Source organism: Danio rerio, chromosome 21, assembly GCF_049306965.1.
Source record: "Danio rerio strain Tuebingen ecotype United States chromosome 21, GRCz12tu, whole genome shotgun sequence".
Taxonomy (NCBI): domain Eukaryota; kingdom Metazoa; phylum Chordata; class Actinopteri; order Cypriniformes; family Danionidae; genus Danio; species Danio rerio.
The window spans coordinates 5,146,463-5,167,500 of record NC_133196.1 but is presented as its reverse complement, the minus strand read 5'-3'; the positions used below and the strand labels follow the sequence as shown (position 1 = coordinate 5,167,500).

The following is a 21,038-nucleotide window of genomic DNA, read 5'->3' as shown; positions in this document are numbered from 1 at the left end:
AGGTGAAATTCGAACACGGGTCGGACAGCGAGGTAACGCAATGTGTTTACGACTGGTCCACTATAGCGCTAATGCAGCGAGAGAAAAAAAAAGTATTGGACTGTGACCTGCAAGACACGGTATTACTTTCTGTTAATGGCTTAATCTTTTTCTCCCCTTTTTAGATTTCTGATCAAGTTATGTCAGATTTATTAATGTAGTGAATCATCTGATTTTCATTGAGCAGGTGTATTATTCATTAATATTAATTATTCAAATTCGCTGTTTGGGGTCGAATGATGATAGTTAATGGTACATCATCATTAACGTTAGTTAACCTGCAGGCTGCATTTTGCTCACGGGGCTGCGAGAAAATAATGAATAAAAAGAGTGAGGCTATGGTAAAATAAATAAATAGATGGAAAAAAAGTCTGACTGCTGAGAGTGCAAGCAGCTCAAAATTACAGTCTTTTATGTGTCAGTGGTCATAAAGGGTCATCTGGAGTCTCCAAGTGGACTTTTTTGGGGAGCGCCTAGTCATTCACTTGGATAAACATGTATAAAACACTAATTGTTAAGGTACTGTTATCAAAAAAGAAAATTTGGCTTGAACCTTCAATCCAATTGTCTTTTCAAAATAATACCTCTTAATTACAGTCTTCTGCAGGCATTAGTAAAGATAAAAAGTTTAGGCAGATTTTTATTTTTCAGTGTGTCTTAAGTTTAAATACTCAATAATTGCTCAATAACATTTACAGTGACTTTAACTATTAGGGAATAAACCTCGGTGTGTCACCTTTAAAAACAATTGTATGCAATTTACTTTGGGTACTATGCATTTTTTAAGCATTTAAGCAAATGTTACACGAATGCCAACACCACTTGGGAAATATTTAACCAAAACTAATTTCACAGGGGTAATAATTGTCTCTTAAACTGTATATAAAGCAGAGAATTAATGAATGAATAATGTGTGATTGGACTAGGACTATTTTGAATGAATTGCATAGACAATATGACTCTAGAAAGCTCATTATCTGCGCCGTTTCATTTGGTGAAGTTAATGACACTGAAATTACACACTTCATCCTTTACAATTATAGGGTTAAAAAAAACATGACAGCCCTGTGGGAGGAAACAGCTCTGACTTTCCCCTGCAGCTGCGAAGCACAGAATAAAAAACAAACCCTTCAGGCATCAAATGCTTACTAAAGAAGAAGCTGATCTGAACTTGTATTTGCATATGCAAAAGAAGATATTTTGAAGAATGTTGGAAATTGACTACTATAGTAGGAAAATAAATACCACAGAAGTCAATGGCTACCGGTTTCCTGCATTCCTCAAAATATCTTACATGCTCAACAAACAAAAAAAAAAAAAAAAACAAGTGAAGGATGAGTAAATGATGACAATTGTCATTTTTGAGAGAACTAACCCTTGGAACTGGTGTTCTGTGCTTTTTCCTATATCCTGACAATTAATTAATCTTGTTATTTAATGAGTCTGCACATTTGACTGATTGCTGGCCTTCATTTCCTATATTGTAAAACTGTTTGTATGTTATACCTTTATAATGGCCAATATTGATCATTAAAACTATATTCAGCAAAAGAGACTAGGTACGTTTCATATTTTTCAATGAAAATGAAAGAAGGCAGTATTGTTATAGACTCCGTTTTGCTATAAATATGCACACAGTGAAGATGACGCTCATATAAATATGGAGCTACACAATGCCTCAACATTTTTTGTGTCTGTTAAGTTGTTAATATCCAAATTAAAATATGCAGTTCCTCATAGCCTATCATGTTTTCGTTATTTTGTTAAGATAGTGCACTTAATATTGAGGAAAAAGCCCCAATCAGATGTCGAATATCTGCAGCCTAGGCTTGGGCGGTATCCAAAATTTGATCCCGGCAAACCTCCTGCCTATTTTACCTCGGTAAACGGTATTACCGTGCGTAATAAAAAAAAAATGGGGGGGGGAATAGGTCGCAGACGCCCTAGGCAGACACCTGGGTCGCCTCTATGCACTGGCTCTGCACACATGAACAGTATCCACGTGGAAGCGCAAGTGCTCGCTCGCTTTATTCGGAAATGTATTCCCGCACTGCAAGAAATCTGGTCGGGTCCCTTAGCTCCCTAGGTACAGCAGCGGGAATGCAGACCTCTAGTTCGTAGTTCCCTTTTCGTTTAGTCGAAGCCCGAAATACTGCTGAGGTTGTGTTTTTTTTCGAGAGCAGGGCACTTTGTGCGCGACTCGCCATCTTACCTCACCTCTCTCTCCTCCACACTGTCCCTTGATAACAATCACACACACACAATTTTAGGCATTGAATAAATAATATATAACATTTAATACTTGTCTCCTATATAAGTGCATTGTTTTTATGACGGTATTAAAACTGATACCATAGCTATTTTTAGATCCCGCGGTATACCATATTACCGTATTACCGCCCAAGCCTACTGCAGCCACGCCTTCGTTTTCAGATGTCTCCGTTTTCCACCATCCACAATAACACAAAGCAGCAGTGTTTTAAAACCAAATTGGCCTCTTCAGCGTTTTCAAAACAGGGCTTGAAAACTCCAGGGTAGTGCGGACAGTAGGCATAACCATAGCAAGACTTTGCATTTTAAAACTAAAATGTATTAGTGTAAACGGGGTCTTGTTCGAGTATGATTTTTCAGGACACTTTCCACCACTGATAAATCACTGTAAAAACCCTGTTAAAAACACTATAAACCCAACGCACCTCCAGCTCCACCAGGTCGAACACCGTATCAGGAATCCCGCTCAGCATAAACAGATGCAGCTCCAGCTTCTCCTGCGAGTTTTTGGTGATTCTCTGTCGGAGTTTCTCCAGTGTCCACTCGTTATTCAGATTCAGCTGCCGAAGCTTATTCTCACTGACCTCCGACAGAAAGACAGCAAACCTCTTGGAGTACAGCGGGTCGTACTGATCGATCATATGCAGCATAAAGGCGAAGTCGTTTTTGACGTCCGGGATGTCGCTATAACTGCTCTCTTCACGGATAGACTCGAATGAATATCGTTTAAGCGAGCGACTGATGATCCAGTATAGCGTGTACATGCATATGAGGCCGTAAACCACCACCAGGCTGATGTAGAAGCAGGCTAGGATCTTGAAAAGTGTGGCTAGCGGATGTGCACAGTGGTATGTGCGATATCCGGTCAGTCTCTCGATGTCCACTGTGCAGGTGACGCTGAAGGTGATGTAGTGCACGTAGTACATGGTGTAGCAGATGATGATGAGGAACTGGATGACTTTGATGATGATTTGGCGGATGTAGAGACGGTGGACGATGTCGCCCTCCTCCACATGGATGCGAAACTTTTTCACCTGAAAATAAACAAAGAAGTCAAAATTATTAGCCCTTTTTTTTCTTCAAATATTTTTAACAGAGCAAGAAAACTTTCACGGTATGTCTGATAATATTTTTTCTGTTGACAGTCGCATGTGTCTCACGCTGCTATAAACACTATTAGGACACATATTTTTTACTAAAAAGTGAAAATTGGTTGTTTTTGCGTTATTTTGAGCAAATTCGTTCTTTTGGTTTGAAACTAATTTTTAAAGCTGCGTCACGCCAATTAGATCCTTGCGTTTATTCCAGCGTGGAGAGCAGATCTCTGTACCTGCGAGTGCATCGTGACGTCTCTGAGTGTGCAGCATTAATTCACGAGAAAGACCTGGTTTTAACCAATCAGCGCACTCTATTGTGTATGAGGTGCAACTTCATTAATATGCATTATAGCTTCGAAGACAGTTTATACCTGTTACAGTGTTCAGACGGCAGAGAGACGCCACATTGTGTTGCTAAAACAAGTGGAAGAAGAAGAATTGTTTGGAGACACGGGTCGTCAGTGTTTTGTTTAAAAATGTGCTGCAACGAAGGTTTTGTTTTCATTTCCCCGCTATGAGAGCGCAGCTGGACTCACGTGTGGATTACGGTGCACGCAGCAGAAATACATTTGTACAGAACATTTTTTACCCAAGAGCTTTTTGCACCTGGAAATGGTGAAATCCGGATTTGCTGCTCGTCTCCTTTTTAAAAAAGATGCAGCTCCAGTCAGTGTTAATTCTCCGGTCTCTACAGAATTGTAAGCAAGCGATCAGTGGTCTTTGTTTATGTTTATTCAGAGGCAAAGTTAGGTCGTATCGTCAGCAGTACTCTTTCAGTGTTTAAAGACATATCTTAGTCAAATGATTTCTAAGTTACTCCGTTTACAGTACGTTAATATCACTACAACATTATAGACTGAATGATCCGCTGTAAATGCGGCTCTCTAAATGTAAACACTGCAATCAAACTATTACAGTCATGTAAGATTTTTTTGGGATTTTGTGACAATAGTCTACACACACGGCTTTCTGACACTACCTACAGAGTGCATCCAAGTTACAGAGAAATGCAGAGTTTTTCTTCTCTCGTTCGCCGTGCGGTAACAAACATTCCATTAAAACTTCACTCCGCCAGCAGTTCCTCGTTTATATGTCATTTGTCACAGGGGGCATGCATGAAATGTTCCTGAATGAAAGTGAAAGTGCCAAACTGCAGTTAAAGTCGACAAATTAATAATTTGGCAGGTAATTCGATCACTGATGTCCATGTAAATGCAGTCATGGTCTTTCTACCCTGCATCTGTGTGTTTGTTTTGCCTCTGTGAAAACTAGCGCGTGCCCAAACGGAAACTCCCATTTTTATGCAAAACCTTTCCTCTTTCCCTCCCCCTACACTCCCGCCTAAACAGAGCTGGACACGCCCACTTTCCTGACTTCTTCCAAACTAGAGGTGTGAAAACACCCTGCTGAAACAAGGAGGTTTCATGGCACTTTAAGCTTAATATAAGTATCCTGAGAAATATCTAATCAAATATTATTTACTGTCATCATGGCAAAGACAAAATAAATCAGTTATTAGAAATAAGTTATTAAAACTATTATGTTTAGAAATGTGTTGAAAAAAATCTTCTTTCTGGTAAATAGAAACTGCAGGAAATAAAAAACTTAAATGTTCATCAGAGGATGAGAAACACACCTTTGCTGTAGCTCTGATAAAGGTTTTATTTATGAAAACAATTTAAAAAAAGGTGTGGTCCATGGTGTATTTTTAAGGTTTGGTTGTGTTTACAAGATGCAAAGCAATGTGTGCTCATGCTTCAATGGTATAAAATCACGTTATTTATCTATATATATATCTTACTTTAATTATATACTGCTAATCAGCTAACATGAAAACATCTGTCATATTTCCTAGTTCCTCTGAAAGGCCCGACCTCAAGAGGCTCTGATTGGTCAGCAAACATAATGTGCTATGATTTGCTTGTTACCCAGTAAAAAAACATTACAATAATCACAGACTCCCTCAGTGTCATGTATGTAAGCTTAATAAACAAGCCTATTTACAGTACACAATCAGAGGTTGCTAGCCGCGCACTGACAAAGAATAGATTGACTAAATCAATAAGGCTTTCAAATTGTGCAATGACAAGTAAAGAAAACGAAAAGTAATGAGCCCGATTTAAAAATGTATGAAGTAAAAAGTACAGATATTTGGGTAAAAATGTAAGAAGTAAAAGTAAAAAGTTGTCAGAAAAATATGTAGTGGGGTAAAGTGATACCAGAAATATCTACTTAAGTAATGTAACAAAGTATTTGTACTCCGTTACTTCCCATCTCTGCTGAAACGTGTATATTCCATACAAAATGTGTAGCTGATTGGATGACTCCTGGTGTAAAACGTTGAGATGTGTCTGGAAACCACACACAAGCCGCAAGCAACCATTAGAAAAACCCAACCTGCCCATGCAAAAGATGCTATATGTGAACAGCCCCTAAATGACATCACTTACATACTATATCACTACAGGTTATCTATACTTGTATTTAATAACTTTAACTGTTAATAGCCATTAGTAACTAGTTAATCAGTTAAAGTAATTTAGCAGTTATGGTAACTAACAACTTAACTTTCTAATTTTGATTGTAAACCAATAACGTGCAGCTTTTGTAAAGCTACTGTGAAACAGTAATTATTGTAAAATGTGCTATACAAATACACTTGAAGCGAACGCTTGGTGGCTCAGTGGTTAACACAGTCACCTTACAGCAAGGAGGTTGCTGGTTTGAGTCCCAGCTGGGCCAGTTGGCATTTCTGTGTGGAGTTTGCATGTTCTCCCTGTGTAGGCATGGGTTTCCTCTGGGTGCTCCGGTTTCCCCCACAGTCTAAACGCATGCGCTATAGGGGAACTGAATAAACTAAAATGGCCGTAGTGTATGAGTGTTGGTGTGAACAAGTGTGTATGGGCGTTTGCCAGTGCTGGATTGGGGCTGGAAGGGCAATCAATGTTTAAAACATGCCAGAATAGTTGGCGGTTCATTCCACTGTGGCACTTCCAGATAATCAGGGACTAAGCCAATGAAAAAATTAATCAATCAATAATCAATTTCTTTATCTCAAACGCACCTTCTCAAACAGCGCTTTGGCCTGCTCTCCTTCCTTCTTGTCCAGCACGCCGGTCTCCGAATGATCCACAATGCCCTGCTCGATCCTGGATTTGGTCCTCTGCAGCATTGGGACGCTCGCCTCCACGTCCTGATCGCTAACACTGGAGGCTTTCTTATCCATGGAGCCGTTCATCTTCCCTGCCGGCTTGGGATCGCTCTCCTCCACTACGGTCTCAGAAAGTGCTCGGGTCGTCCAGGGCGAATCGAAACACTTCAGCAGAATGGACACGAAATGCTCCAGCTTGGAACTGGTGCGTGGAAACTTGAACCAGAAGTTGCTGCAGGCCAGAAAGATGAGTGTGTGGAGGAGCACCAGGTATGGGAAGTATTTAGCGAACCAGTGCAGCTTGTTTTCGTAGCACACGGCGTCCACGTAGTTGTACTGGTGCCGGTCGAGGTCGTATTGGATGCCTTTGGGCTCGGTGTGAAGCGGGACGCTGACGTTGAGGTGGTGTTTGCAAGTCTGGTTGACCACCCACTTGCAGGGCAAGCAGATCATCTTGTCCTGGGTGACCTGGAGCGTCCCGCCGAACACCGCGATCATCAGCATGACGATGGAAATGTAGTCGGTGAACACGTCCCACCATGGCTTCAGGATTCGGTATGCCGGCTGGGTGTCCGCGAAATACCGCAGCTCAGTGATGGGAATCATGACGGTTTACCTGAAAAACACAAACAAGCAATTCCAGCATTAAGGATGTGATTTTAGCAGAAAAAAAATCTGACAATACATTAAAAAAAGAAAGTATATGTTAACGTTAATCTCCAAAACAACTAACCACAGAGTTATGAGATCGGAAAAAATATCAACCTGTAAACATTTTTTATAGTTTAATTGAGGGAAATAAACATACAATATGGATGTGACCAAAAAAAGTATGCTAGTGTACAGTCTACAGTAGGGTAGAGCTGCACGATTCTGGCTAAAATGAGAATTGCGATTTTTTTTTTGCTTAAAATAAAGATCACGATTTTCACACGATTCTGTAGATGTAAAATAAAGGTATGGTAAAAACAAACATATGGCACAACATCGATAATAATATTATGTGTAGGTCTACTGGTTTCTATAAATAATTCTATTCTATATTAATCTATTCTTATAATAATTCTGATGTTGAATTATTATGTTTGAGATATATGCTTGCAATCTGTCATATTAGACAATTTTATTCACTGGTAAAATCAGACATTTGCCATTATTAGATTATACAATATATAGACTAGAGTAGTTATACTGACATTGTAAACATTTACTTTCATGCACAACTGTGGGTTTGCTATGAAAGAAAAAACATTTCAAATGCTTGTCAGAATCATAACTCTAAAATGCGATATGATCAATTAAATGAAGTGCACACTTTCGGTTTCATTTTGACTGCTAAGTACTAGTTCTTGCTTCGCACGCGGCTTCCAAACGATCACTCTGAGCCACAAACTGAATATTATTTACAACTGTATTACCTGTTACTCGCAACATATGCAGGTTCTGTTCACTAAAGTAGACGCGCGCGTCTATCATTAAGTAGAGCACGCGCGCCTGTTCTCTCTGTGATAACAGCTCACGGTCAGCAGCTCACGTCACGTGTGATTTCGAGATCGCGAAAACATCATTATATTAAAACAAAAACGACATTTTTGGGTGAATTATACCTTATAAATACAGTATGTGACTAATTCAACATCATTCGGACGTGTCAATGTGTTTTCTTCTCCCTGAACTTGAAAATATGATTGGCAGAATCGTAGAAATGCTGGATTAAGATCGTCTAGGGGGTCGAATCGAGATCGCGATCTTTTAACGATTAATTGTGCAGCTCTACAGTAGGGATAAGTACTGAAACTTGGTACACAAAGCCAACAAAAACAGCAGAATCTACCATGTGTCCTGTAGTTTTTACAAGGCTGTCTAAAGCTCGAGTGGTTTCGCTTTCTCACGTGCGTTCGCCGCGCATCAATATTTGAAATTACGAACCTCTTAAGCTGATAATAATTACCTGTGCGTGGTTATAGAAGTGCTTCTGACATCCGATCCTTTCAGAAATGGACAAATGTGAGACTGACGCGAAAAAAACAAAGGAGCAAATGATTCTTTCAGCAACCTAAAAGATGATCAAACTGCCATGTTTAACTATTATCATCACCTTTAGGACTATTATGAACTCTGAATGGCGGAATGACTCTCTAACGAAGGTTACATGTGCTGGTGAAGATTACAGACACAGATGAGAGGTTTACACTGACTGTGAACTATATATTGTGTGTTGTTTTTCAACCCAAACAAGCAATAAATGTCTGCTGTGTGTAGTTTTTCTGTAATCGTTAACATATCAGAGACTGTAAGAGTCTGTATGTGTTCATATGTGTTGTATTTATTTATTTTATATAATTGCAGACGTTACAGTAAGCTATTTAGCACCATCATTGATCTGCAGTTAAAATCAAATTATATTCACAGGAAGGTTAGTAATAAACATTTATACACAAGTATTCATGTGTATAAAGCATCTGTTTTGCGAGAAGTGCTTCTCATATTATATATGAACAACCCATGCAGTTTTACTGTAGACATTTCCTCAAGTGAGAATAACGGTGACTAAAACTCGAACACCACACTCTCCAAAAGAGTACCATTGGTACCCTTTGGGAAGTGGAAATGCAAGCCTGATGAAGGTGACCCGTACCGACCCGTAGTGTACTGTACCACTCAGTGGAAACACACCAAATTGGCAAAATGTGTTGCACTGTGACAACATATATACTTCATAAATCAAACTGAATAAAAGTCTGTTATGTAATTTTAACCTCATGCAAAAGGTAGTGTCTGCCTCAAAATAACATGAATTCAAATAAATAAACGTGCATCACATAATGACGTCAAAATGTTTCACTTTCTGAGCCTGTGATTTCTTTTATTTTCTTCTGTGCTTCTTCCAGTAGCAATGAATCAGAGCTCAGATCATGGACACAGGAAGTGGCTCGAGTGAGTCAGCAAAACATCCTCTGCGTGTGTGCGTGTTTCAGGAGTACAGTTACAAAAAAATAAGCGGGGAGTGTGAGTGTGTGTGTGTAAGCACATTCATGGACAATGCAATCTCGATCTTATTATCCTAACCTTAAGTCAAATAAAAAGCACTACCATATATATATATATATATATATATATATATATATATATATATATATATATATATGGCTGATTCCAGCGTTATGGATGTGACATTTGCAGTAAAAATTCAAAACATAAATTCGCAGAGAAAGTATACGTTAACATTATATTGAATCATCTGTTTATATTTTCCAAAACAACCAACCACAGACTTATGGGATCAAAAAAATTCAATCTGTGAACATTTTTATACTTTAAATGAGGAAAAAAAACAAGCGTTATGGATGTGACAAAAAAAGTCTGCGAGTTTACAGTATACAACATATTTCGTAGAAATTCTGTGAATTAAACTACACAACCCAAAATAAATAATGCTCAACAAAAGGATAAGAGTTGGCTCTTTATAGAACAAAACTGATTGATTTTATTTTATTTTGACATAATTGCATTTTTAAGGGAAAAGCTTTGTTATGGATGTGACACTTTTTCGTTATGGATGTGACGGATGTGAAATTGCCATTTGTTTGACTTTGGTAAATCAAATATAATAGTTTGAAAACATTGACAGAGACATTTTTAAGTATTTTTAAAGTACTGTAAAACACTTGCCTGTGCAAAAAATGTAGAAACGGTTTCGCTATTTTGGTGAAAACATTTTTCTTTTCATGGCAAGGTTGACATTTTCATGGAATTGCTCTATATATATATATATGGTAGTGCTTGTTATAAACTATGTATCTGTGCATTTTATTATTTTGTAAAAACTCCTTTGACTTCATAACCTTGCATAATTCCACAACCTTCCCTTTCTCTTGAGATGCCTTTTCTTCAGTTCTGGTCACATGAAATGCTTTCTGGGCAGAGCCATCAGTCCATTAGGGCGGAGCCATCAGTGTATCAGAGTGCACTGCTGCCCCCTAATCTGTAAACTATCTGTCCTAAATAGCAATCGAGAATATAATTTGTAGTCTCAAAGCATGGTAAAATGTACACCAAAAGTACCCTGACGGTCTTTTATTTCAGTTAATACTTCAAAAAATAGAACAGTCTGTACTCTAACTGCTAATATTGCCAAATCAGCTAAAAAAAAGATTAAAATTACACATTTACTAACGAATATATAAAGAGTTGAAGTCAGAATTATTAGACCACTTTTAATTTTTTTTTCTTTTCTTTTTTTAATATTTCCAAAATGATGTTTAACAGAGCAAGGAAATTTTCACAGTATGTCTGATAATATTTTTTCTTCTGGAGAAAGTCTTATTTTTTTATTTCAGCTAAAATAAAAGCAGTTTTAATTTTTTTTAAAAACCAATTTTGGGACAATATTAGCCCCTTAAAGCATTTTTTTTTTCAATAGTCTACAGAACAAACCATCGTTATACAATAACTTGCCTAATTACCCTAACCTGCCTAGTTCACCTTATTAACCTAGTTAAGCCTTTAAATGTCACTTTAAGCTGTATAGAAGTGTCTTAAAAAATATCAAGTAAAATATTATTTACTGTCATCATGACAAAGATAAAATAAATCAGTTATTAGAAATAAGTTTCTTAAACTATTATGCTTAGAAATGTGCTGAAACAATATTCCCTCCATTAAACAGAAATCTAGGAAAAAAATAAACAGGGGCGCTAATAAGTCAGGGGGGCTAATAATTCTGACTTCAACTATATATATATACGGTTCAACACATACCTCGGTTTTTTAACACGGTTTTTGGTGCGGTGCGGTTCTCATGGCTTGACACGTGTTTTTTTTTTTATTCTATAGGCAATAGGAACAATAAGAGGTTAAGGAGAAAAAATATAAACAATTTATTGCAATACTCATCTTGATTTACTTAAAAGCCAAGAAAAGTACAGCAGTTCCTAGTGTATTGTATAAAAAAAATGAACACAGAAATCTTACAGCTGCTGGCCCATGTACAAACTGGTATATATATGTATATGTATATGTATATATATATATATATATATATATATATATATATATATATATATATATATATATATATATATATCAGGGCTCGAAATTGCGACCATTTTGGTCGCATATGCGCCCGAAAATTAATCGATGCGACCTCATAATATATTTGGGCGCATTAGTGCGACCTGTTTTGATTTTTTTTTTAAAAACGTGCTGAATCGCTCTTCCCTGCCGCTATATTGGTTCATATTAGCTGTCAATCACTCAAGGCTTTCCACTGTTAGATGACAGGGAGGGAGCTTTTATGTCCACGGGAAATGCAAACGGCTAAAGTGTGAAAACGTAAAGCACACAGGTTTGCAAAGTGCAAACCCCACCTAAAGTTGAGGCGCAGATGAGAGCGATCATGACACGTGGTGAATATTGATCCGCCAGCTGAGATCAATCGAGTATGTGCTTTTCGGAGAAGGTGGCTGAATCTCGATGTGGTGCATACACTGCGTGTTCAGCGCAAATGTCCGCTAAAAGTCAAATCTAATACTGTATCATCGCCAAAGAAGCTCGCCTTTACTAAGTTTACACTGAAACTACGTCTCATAACAAACAGCGGTATTGCGCCGGTGCTTAACCTGCTCATAAATGGGGTCAGCTGACTCGCCTGCTTTTCCACAAACACAGAAAAATGAAAATCAGCTCAGACGGAACATTTAAATTGACACAAACTGAAACCAAAACTTTTAAAGAGTGATAGAAGTGAGACTTTACTTACTTTATTTTGCCTAATCTTTCTTGAGGTGTATATATATTTTTTTAAATTTAGTTACTGATGACTGTTTTGCAGCTTTCAGCCTTGAATTTAATATTTTATTATAATCTTTTGTTTGTTTTGCAGCAGAAATATTATTTATTAAACTGACATGCATATATATGCTGTTTAGCAGTACAAAATAAATATTTCTTACTGCAATGCTTCATTTTTGTTTGATGCAAACTATACAATTATTTTTCATAAAGTAACAGACTTTTTATAGCAGATAACTTACATTCAAGCACATTCAAGGCAGCATGATGATGAGAAATGTAATTCATTGTTACTATTATTGTCATTTTCATCATCATTAATATTCTAGAACTATTAGACACACATTTTGTAATTATTGCACACAAATATCAATGTAATCTCAGCATTAGTTATAGTTGTTTCTGGTTTTTGTTAGTCCTAATTGATGTTGTTTTAAAATACAATAAGTCCCTTAAAATACAATTTGCAGCGGTGCTCAATCATTTTTGGTGGGTGCTCCTAAATTTTTTCTGGTGCTCCTAAATTTTTGAAGTTGGGAGCACCGGTGCTACCAAGTAAAAAAGTTAATTTCGAGCCCTGTATATATATATATATATATATATATATATATATATATATATATATATATACATACATACATATACATATATACATATACATATATATATATATATATATATATATATATATATATATACATATACATGTATATATATATATATATAGTTTTACTAAAAAGAAACACAGAAAACAAGAGGTAATGATAATTTCTGATCTGAAATGCCCAGAAAATACTAAACAAAAGGACTTTACTCTGACAAGATGTTCAATACGTTTAACAGCTGTAAATATAGATGTTAAATATACTGTGTGTATGTGTGTGTTTTTATTTTTAAGTTATTTTCTAATAAGAGTATTGCACTCTGTGTGTTATGGATTGTTTTGTCATGTTGTTATGTTGTCATTTTCCTTTCTTGTCTCCCAGCATAGTATTTATTTTCAGCTCTAGGTTCATTTACTGTTGAGGCAGGGATGAAGATGGTAAAGGCCTTATCTGATTGCTCTGATTTGGAAAAAAAAAAAAAAAATAAAATAAAAAAAAAACTATGGATTTAGGACACAAAAGCTTGGCACATAAAACTTATTTTTCTTATTTTTATATGAATTATTTAATTTAATTTACTGCAATTCTCTGTGATATGGATATTGCATATACTATTATTGAGAATTTGAGATATCCATTTTTGTTTTTCAATACACTGTGCATCCCTATTTATTAACTGGGGAAAAGTGGCAAAATAATACCACTACTAATAATAATAATACTACATTTTTGCAAAATACAAATAAATATTAAGAAACATCATCATTATCAGATAAAATATCTAAAAATGGATAAAGAAAATGCAAAAAACAACAACAAATAGAACAAAATAAGTAACAAAATACTCAAAATACTAGAAATAGGAATGAGATCAATATAACGAGGTGTCTATACAAAAAATATATATATACATATATATTACCTTCCCAAAACTCAATGATTCCAGCTTTCAGCATCTGTGTTTGCCGTATGTGAGAGTCTGGAATCAGTGATTCAGTGTGTATTGAGAATGGCAGTGAAGAACGTCTAAACTTAGACTCGGAAAGGCTGGGAATTTTCCATTTGGGATTCAGGAGCTGCAGAGAAAAATGCCGAAAAGGCCCCAGCAATTGTTTATTGAGAGACCTTGTAAAAATTCCACGTTGAGCTGAAACGACTCCAAGTTACTGGAGCGCCTCCGTTTCAAAACACTCTCAGGAGCAATATACAGCTAAACAATGTATACAGAATGTGTGTTCTTTCAAATAATGTGTTGCTCATTTGGAGAAAATGCTCAGGATGATTAGCCATCTGGCAGTATTTAGTATACGTGTACAGTATATACCTATGTGAATGTAAAGCACCGCGTCTGCATGTAAGGGCCCTTTTAAGGGTTATGAGCCAATTAAAGCCTGGTTAGATTTGCATTTCTAAAGCTCTAGAGGTGTGCTGTTACTTCACTAAAAAGAGCAAAGGATGGCTATAAAGGCAAGTCATTCCCTGAGGCTACAATATCTCAGTGACATTTAAGATACATGCTTTTATTTTATAATTGTTTATGGTATTGATTTGAGGCAGGCGATATGACAAATTTAAAAATAAATAAATAAATAAAATAAACAAAATCTAAAAAATAAAAATAAAAATTAAATTAATAATAAAGAAAACTAAAAAAATATTTAAAAAAATAAAAAAAACAATAATTTTTTTAAAATAACTTAATAAACTAAAAAAATGAATAATACTAAGAAGATATGAAATAAAATACATTTTAAATATTTTTTAAAATAATATTAATAATAACAAATAAATAAACAAATAAATTGAATTAAAAAAACAAAAACTTAAATAATAAAAATTTTAAATGAACAAAAATTTGATTAAAAATAAAGAAAACTAAAAAAATAAGAAATAAACAAAAATACAAACAAAAAACAATAATAAATTAAGAATAAAAATAAATAAATAAATATTTAAAAATAAATAATTAAATAAAAACTAAAACTTAAATAATAATAAATAATTAAACAAATATTTAAATATACTAAAACTTAAAAAAATAATTAAAATAAAAATAAACAAAAAATGTTACGAACACAAATTAAATAAAAATAAATTAATAAATAAAAATAGCTTAGTGGTTAAGTGCACCGACATACAGCACCATGGTGCTCATGGCGATCAGAGTTCGATTCCCGGCTTGAGGTCCTGCCGACCCTTCCCCTTTCTCTGCTCCCAATACTTTCCTGTCTGTAACCTCCACTATCCTATCCAAATTAAAGGTGAAACTTCCCCCAAAAATTAAACAAATTAAATAAATTATTTAAAAATAAATATAAAAACTTAAAAACTTAAATTAAAACTGAACAAAAAATTATTTAAAAACAAATAAAGAAAACAAAAAATAACAATATTAGGAAAAATAAGAAATAAACAAAAAAGCAAAATAGCATAATTAAATTTAAATAAACAAAATTAAATAAACAAAAACCTAAGTAATAAGAATAAATAAATAAAAATTTACAAAAAAATAAATAAAAATAAAAAACCTAAAAATAAACAAAAACCAACAATAACAACAAACAAATAAAATTAATAAATAAATAAAAGAAAAAAATTAGAATTTAAAAAGTCAAAAACAAAAACTTTCGAAAAATAATAATAATTAATTAATTAATTAACAACTTCAATAAAAATAAAAAATGAACAAAAAAATTAAATAAATTATTTTAAAAATAAAGAAAACAAAATAAATAAATAAATATCAAAAATATAGATCATGATATAGTACCATTTCTGTAAATTCAGTCAATTAATAGTTTATATGGTGTATAAATTATGAAAAACTATTACCAGAAACAGCCACCAAAAAAACAGAGAGTAAATGATAAACTTTTTAGATGATCACCACTTGCTAAGATATTTTATCATCGTTTTTATTAATACTTTGAGTTTTCATTTTAATTTAAGTTGTTGCATGAATTTTTATTTTTTAAATGTATTTCACATGCTGTGGATTTTCTCCTAAGCACTTTGCCAAAATGAATCAGATTTACATTTACACACTTTTATTTCATTTGACGTTTGTTTTATTTCAAGAAATGTGAAATAGTTTGAATTGTTTTAGTCCAACAGCACCAAAAAATTACTTTAGAGAGCAATCCTGCATTTACACCTCCTTATCTCTCAAACACACACTGAATATTCGCACACCATTCACACGCAGATAGAAACACATTTTTACAGACTGACCGGTCCCACAGACGACAGATAACGAAACCAAAAACACCTCAGTGCCTTTAAGAAACACCACCAACAACTAAACCTTCCTGTTTTGTTCCTGCTCTGAGATTTGCTTCACTTCCTTGTTGCTTTGGAGTAATTAATATGTGCAAATAATAACTAAATAAAACATTTCAATGACTATAAATGTCCATTTCTCTTTATCCTGAGCCTAAAGATTAAACCTAATGGAAATGAATGCATCATTAGCTCTTACACAACCGAACTGTTGACCAGGCTGTGCATTAAAGCTAATAATATTGTAAATAATGTTCAATTTCTAAGACGGACCAATCGTTTCACTTCACAAAACCTCAGTGTGTCATCAGGAGCCATTACTATTGATTTGGACTCGTTTGTATGTGCTTATTTGTGTAATCTAAAAAAACCTGTCACCAGAGTGGCACAGTGGGTAGCACAATCACCTCACAGCAAAAAGGTCACTGGTTTGAGTTCTGAATGGGTAAATTGGGATTTCTATGTGGAGTTTGCATGTTCCCGTGTTGGCGTGGGTTTCCTCCGGGTGCTCTGGTTTCCCCAACAAGTCCAAAGACATCCGCAATAGGTGAATTGGGTAAGCTAAATTGTCAGTAGTGTATGTGTGTGAATGAGTGTGTGTGGATGTTTTCTAGTGATTGGTTGCAGCTGGAAGGGCATACGCTGCGTAAAACATGCTGGATAGGTTGTTGGTTCATTCTGCTGTGGTTAACTGAGGTGGATTAATAAGGGACTAAGACGAAAAGAAAATGAATGAATGAACCCGGCAACTTTCACGGTCATTACATGATGCACCAAGGACCACAGATTCAGCTCAAAATCTTCTTTATTCTTCTACTGAAGAAAGAAAGAACATCTTGGATGACATGCGAGTGAATAAATTAACAGGAAATTTTTATTTTTGAGTGAACTATCCTTTTAATAAAAGAACTGGACAATTTTTTTACATTAGATTAAAAAAGAGCATCGATAACAGTATTGATAAGAAGCCGTATTGATCTATAAAATTTAAATGATCATCCCTACTCACCATAATGCAAGTAAATTAAAATGTAAGTGAATGAACTTTTCTTTTGAAACACAATGCACATCTAAAAGTTTCAACAGAGAGTCTAGTCACAATAACCAAACACAAACTTTTTGCACACTAATAACAAACACGTTTGTTTTAGCAAATTGTGGGGACGTTTACTGTACAAACTGTATTTTGTATTGCTCAAAGCCCTAAAAAAAACTAAATAAACAGAAAATAATAAGAAGGATAAATTAAAAATAACAAAATAATAAAATAAACTAAAAAACAAATAAAAAACTAAAACTTAAATAACAATAATAAATAAATAAATAATTAAATAAAACAACTAAACTTAAAAAAATAATGAAAATAAAAATAAACAAAAAAAAGTTACGAACACAAAATTAAAAATAGATAAAGAAAAAAAATAACTAAATAAAAAAAATAATAAAAATAGCCTAGTGGTTAGGTGCAAAGACATTCAGTAAAAATCTGCAGAATTCTGCCTGCGCAGTATGGGCCTACCTATAACGCATAATTCTAGCCAACGTGTTTTTTAATAGATTGATTAATAAAAACTAAAATGAGCCTATGTATGAGAAAGTCTGACCTCTCTGATTTATATTTGGTGACTATAGCCCCTTACACATACAGTTTGTGTGAACAGGCCCTTTTTGAAAATACCGGTAAATTCGTTCTAGCAATTTTCCGAAAAAAGAGAAGTTGTAATATAACTGGTAAATTGCCAAAATGCTGTGTTGTGTGAAAACATAAGGAATATTGCCGGAAAGAGCGCGTGCACATCTAGAACACGCTGACGTGAGACGCCTACTTTAGCCAATAAGAAAACTCAGACGCATTCCCGTCCGCGCGGTTTATGAAAAGCCTTCGAATATTTTTCCAGACACATTTAGCTGCTAGATGTTAGTCAGATAACATTTCTATGTTCCTTCTGAATGCCAACTGTGTAAATAATTATCGATAAGATGCTTATGATAAGCCGTTGTTTGTTTACCTTCAAGCTCTGCTTCCAGTTGCTTGACGCCTTGTGCCGAATATACCCATGAAGCAGCCGGTGAGAGCCAGCACACACACGTAACATGTACATCTCGACATGCGAAAGTGTTTCTCTATATGTTTTCATCGAAGTTGTTCACAATACTGATCCATCCACAGAGTTTTTAAAGTAGTCAAATGTTTACGAACACAAGCGCGGCCGTTTAGAGCTCATTTCTGGTGAATGATGTCAGAATTTAGCGGTATTTTGGAATGGATGTGTGAACGGTCTTTTCCGGAAAAATTTGGTAACGTCCTCGACTGTGTGAACAGTGCTTTTTTTTAATTTACCAGTAAAGTCGTTCTGTTTACCGGTATTACTGTGAGAAAGGGGCTAACGTCTGTGGGTGTCAAAGTAAAGTGCACATTTTTGCTTGTAATATACATACATTTTATTTTCCCCCCAAATGTAGTTGCATCACATTTGTATTTTTTTTAATTCCCAGAAAAGTCATGCTGAATAAAAGTGTATGTACACAATTATGTCTGGCTTTAGACACATTATTTAAAATGTGTAAAACAGCTATTAACTTTTTTTTTTTTTTTTTAATCGGGCCAGTGAAAAATCCGGCAGGTCAAGAACAAATCTGGACCACTGGCCCTTAGTGTTGAACCCTGCGATAGGTCACAAAAACAAGCACACACAGAGAGCAAAAACTGGAAGCAATTCAGTGCACTTCAAGTATTTCAAAAGCATCATCTAAACAGACAGTTTCCTCATATCCTTCAGAAAATAAACAAATGAGCCTGTGTGTATGTATGTGCGCGCGTGTGTTTTAAAGATCATCTCTGCCCTTTAGAAGCCATTGGAAATGATTCACTTTAACACAAGGCCTGCTGTAAGTGTGTTTTGTCTCTGTTCTGCCCGCACACTGTCTGCAGATCCAGTCTAGACCAGCACTGACCATTCATGAGACGTCTGCTCCAACACAACAACACACACACACACACAGTCTGCTCATTTACGGTGCACTTGCTTGATATAAAAGCCTCTTTCTTTGAATGCAATTACACTTGACATTTTCCTCCAGATTCCTCCGTGTTTTTCATCTCCACTATGAGGATAATACTTCATGCTGCAAAATATAGCTCTGCTCATTCTCTTATGATGCAAGTTATTGTTATAAATATTTTGATACAGTAAGCAAAACTGACTTCTCCCATATAACCTCTAGAATGCAACGTCACCTCGCTGAAAAAAAGCACAAAAAAAAAGCACATCAGCGGGAAAACAGGAATGAGCTACTAATACAGAAACTGTGCTCTCGGGTTTGTTCCTGCTTCACTTTAATCTGAACATCATGTTAATAATAGACAGATTTCTGAACATTATGGGCTGTCTGGAGTCACAGTGACCGATTCAGGAAGATATGTGGATGACTGATCAGTCTTGAACACTGGCATACATTACTTGCTCATGTTGAATTAAAGAACCTATGAGACATCTTGATTATGCATCACAAAAACAAAACAATTTACGTTCTCAAATTAAATGTATATGTAATTTTGGGAAACTTCACAGATTGTACTGATAATCATAATGAATCTTAAAAGTGCAGTATGCAAGTTTGACACCCAGTGGTTGAACTAGGTATTGCATGCCTGGTTCAAAACGCACACACACAAGCACAGGTTGCCAGATTGACAACACCAACAGGTGCGAGGCTGACTAGTGAGCCTAAAGGCTGATTTAGGTAGTGTTACGTATAAAAGCAACGGCATGCAATAGTAGGGATATTTTCCATATTAAAAGGAGTTTTTTTCCTAAACAATACCAGCAATTAATATATTAGAAACGGCTTCTGTTTCCCCACAAATGAACAACAGGATAAACTGACAATGATCACCTCAGGTACACCTCATGTGCTTTATTCAGTGTTAAATGCTAATAATGCGCGCTTGAATGCCATTTTACATAACCAGGGTATCTGCACATTTTTTAACAGGAAATTTAATACATTTTAAGACCTTTTTAAAACCTCTAAAATGAAAATTTAAGACCTTACCTATACAAAAAAAAAAACAGGAAAATGTTCAGTGTGTCAACACAGAATGATGTGGTGAAGCATTAGCGTGGCACAACTCACCAGAGCCACACTCAAGACAGGTCAAAGGGACGCAAAAACTTTTATGCCGAGTGCTGTTTGACCTTACAACCCTGACAACAGGGTACCGGTCTCGTCAGTTGACCAACGTCTAAAGTGCAAGTCTAAGTCTTTGTTGCTGCGTTCATGGACTCATCGAACATTATGATGAAAGCGCCCTTGTTTGCTCGTGAAATTAGTTTCTTTTTTAGGTATGGGGCAACAACAAATCGTGCTAAATATACTGTTTTGTCTCTTCCACATGTGAACGTACTCGCAAACTCTGAGTCAGGGAACATTGCTTGAAAAACTAGGTTGACTTCCTCATTTAAGGTGTACGAGTGGTGGCGGCTTGCGGTTTGAAATACCCACAGTATTTCGGCCTTAAATGTAACTATATTCGCAAAGCTGCAGAAGGCATTGCTTGAAGTGGACGGCCTTGTGGAAGGCTCAGGTCGAAGTGCTCGATGAGAACTTACTTATGGGCAAACTACTTGCCTGCGACTACACATACTTTTTGTGCTTCTCTGCTTTCATGTGTGAATCGAGCGCTTTACGGCCCATTGTCCCCAGTTTTATCGTCTTTTTAGATAAAGCACACCTCCCTTCATGATTACTGGCTGTTTTCTTTAGCCACCCCCAATACTTATGGAATTATGGAAAATTACA

The 21,038-nt window shown here is 35.5% G+C and overlaps 1 protein-coding gene across 2 annotated transcripts in view; it reads right to left on the bottom strand.

Moving 5' to 3' along the window:
- The window catches only part of lrrc8aa (leucine rich repeat containing 8 VRAC subunit Aa), a 48,648-nt gene that overhangs the window by 13,943 nt on the left and 13,667 nt on the right, over positions 1 to 21,038 (bottom strand). Inside the window, exons 2-3 of one of the 2 annotated variants that reach the window (XR_012396472.1) lie at positions 6,472 to 7,174; positions 525 to 3,344 (exon numbers count right to left, since the gene is read on the bottom strand). Coding sequence is in view for 1 of the 2 variants with exons in the window: in NM_001029949.1 (NP_001025120.1) it covers positions 2,736 to 3,344; positions 6,472 to 7,164 (1,302 nt within the window). In the remaining variant the exon portion in view is untranslated. 2 annotated transcript variants of the gene reach the window in all.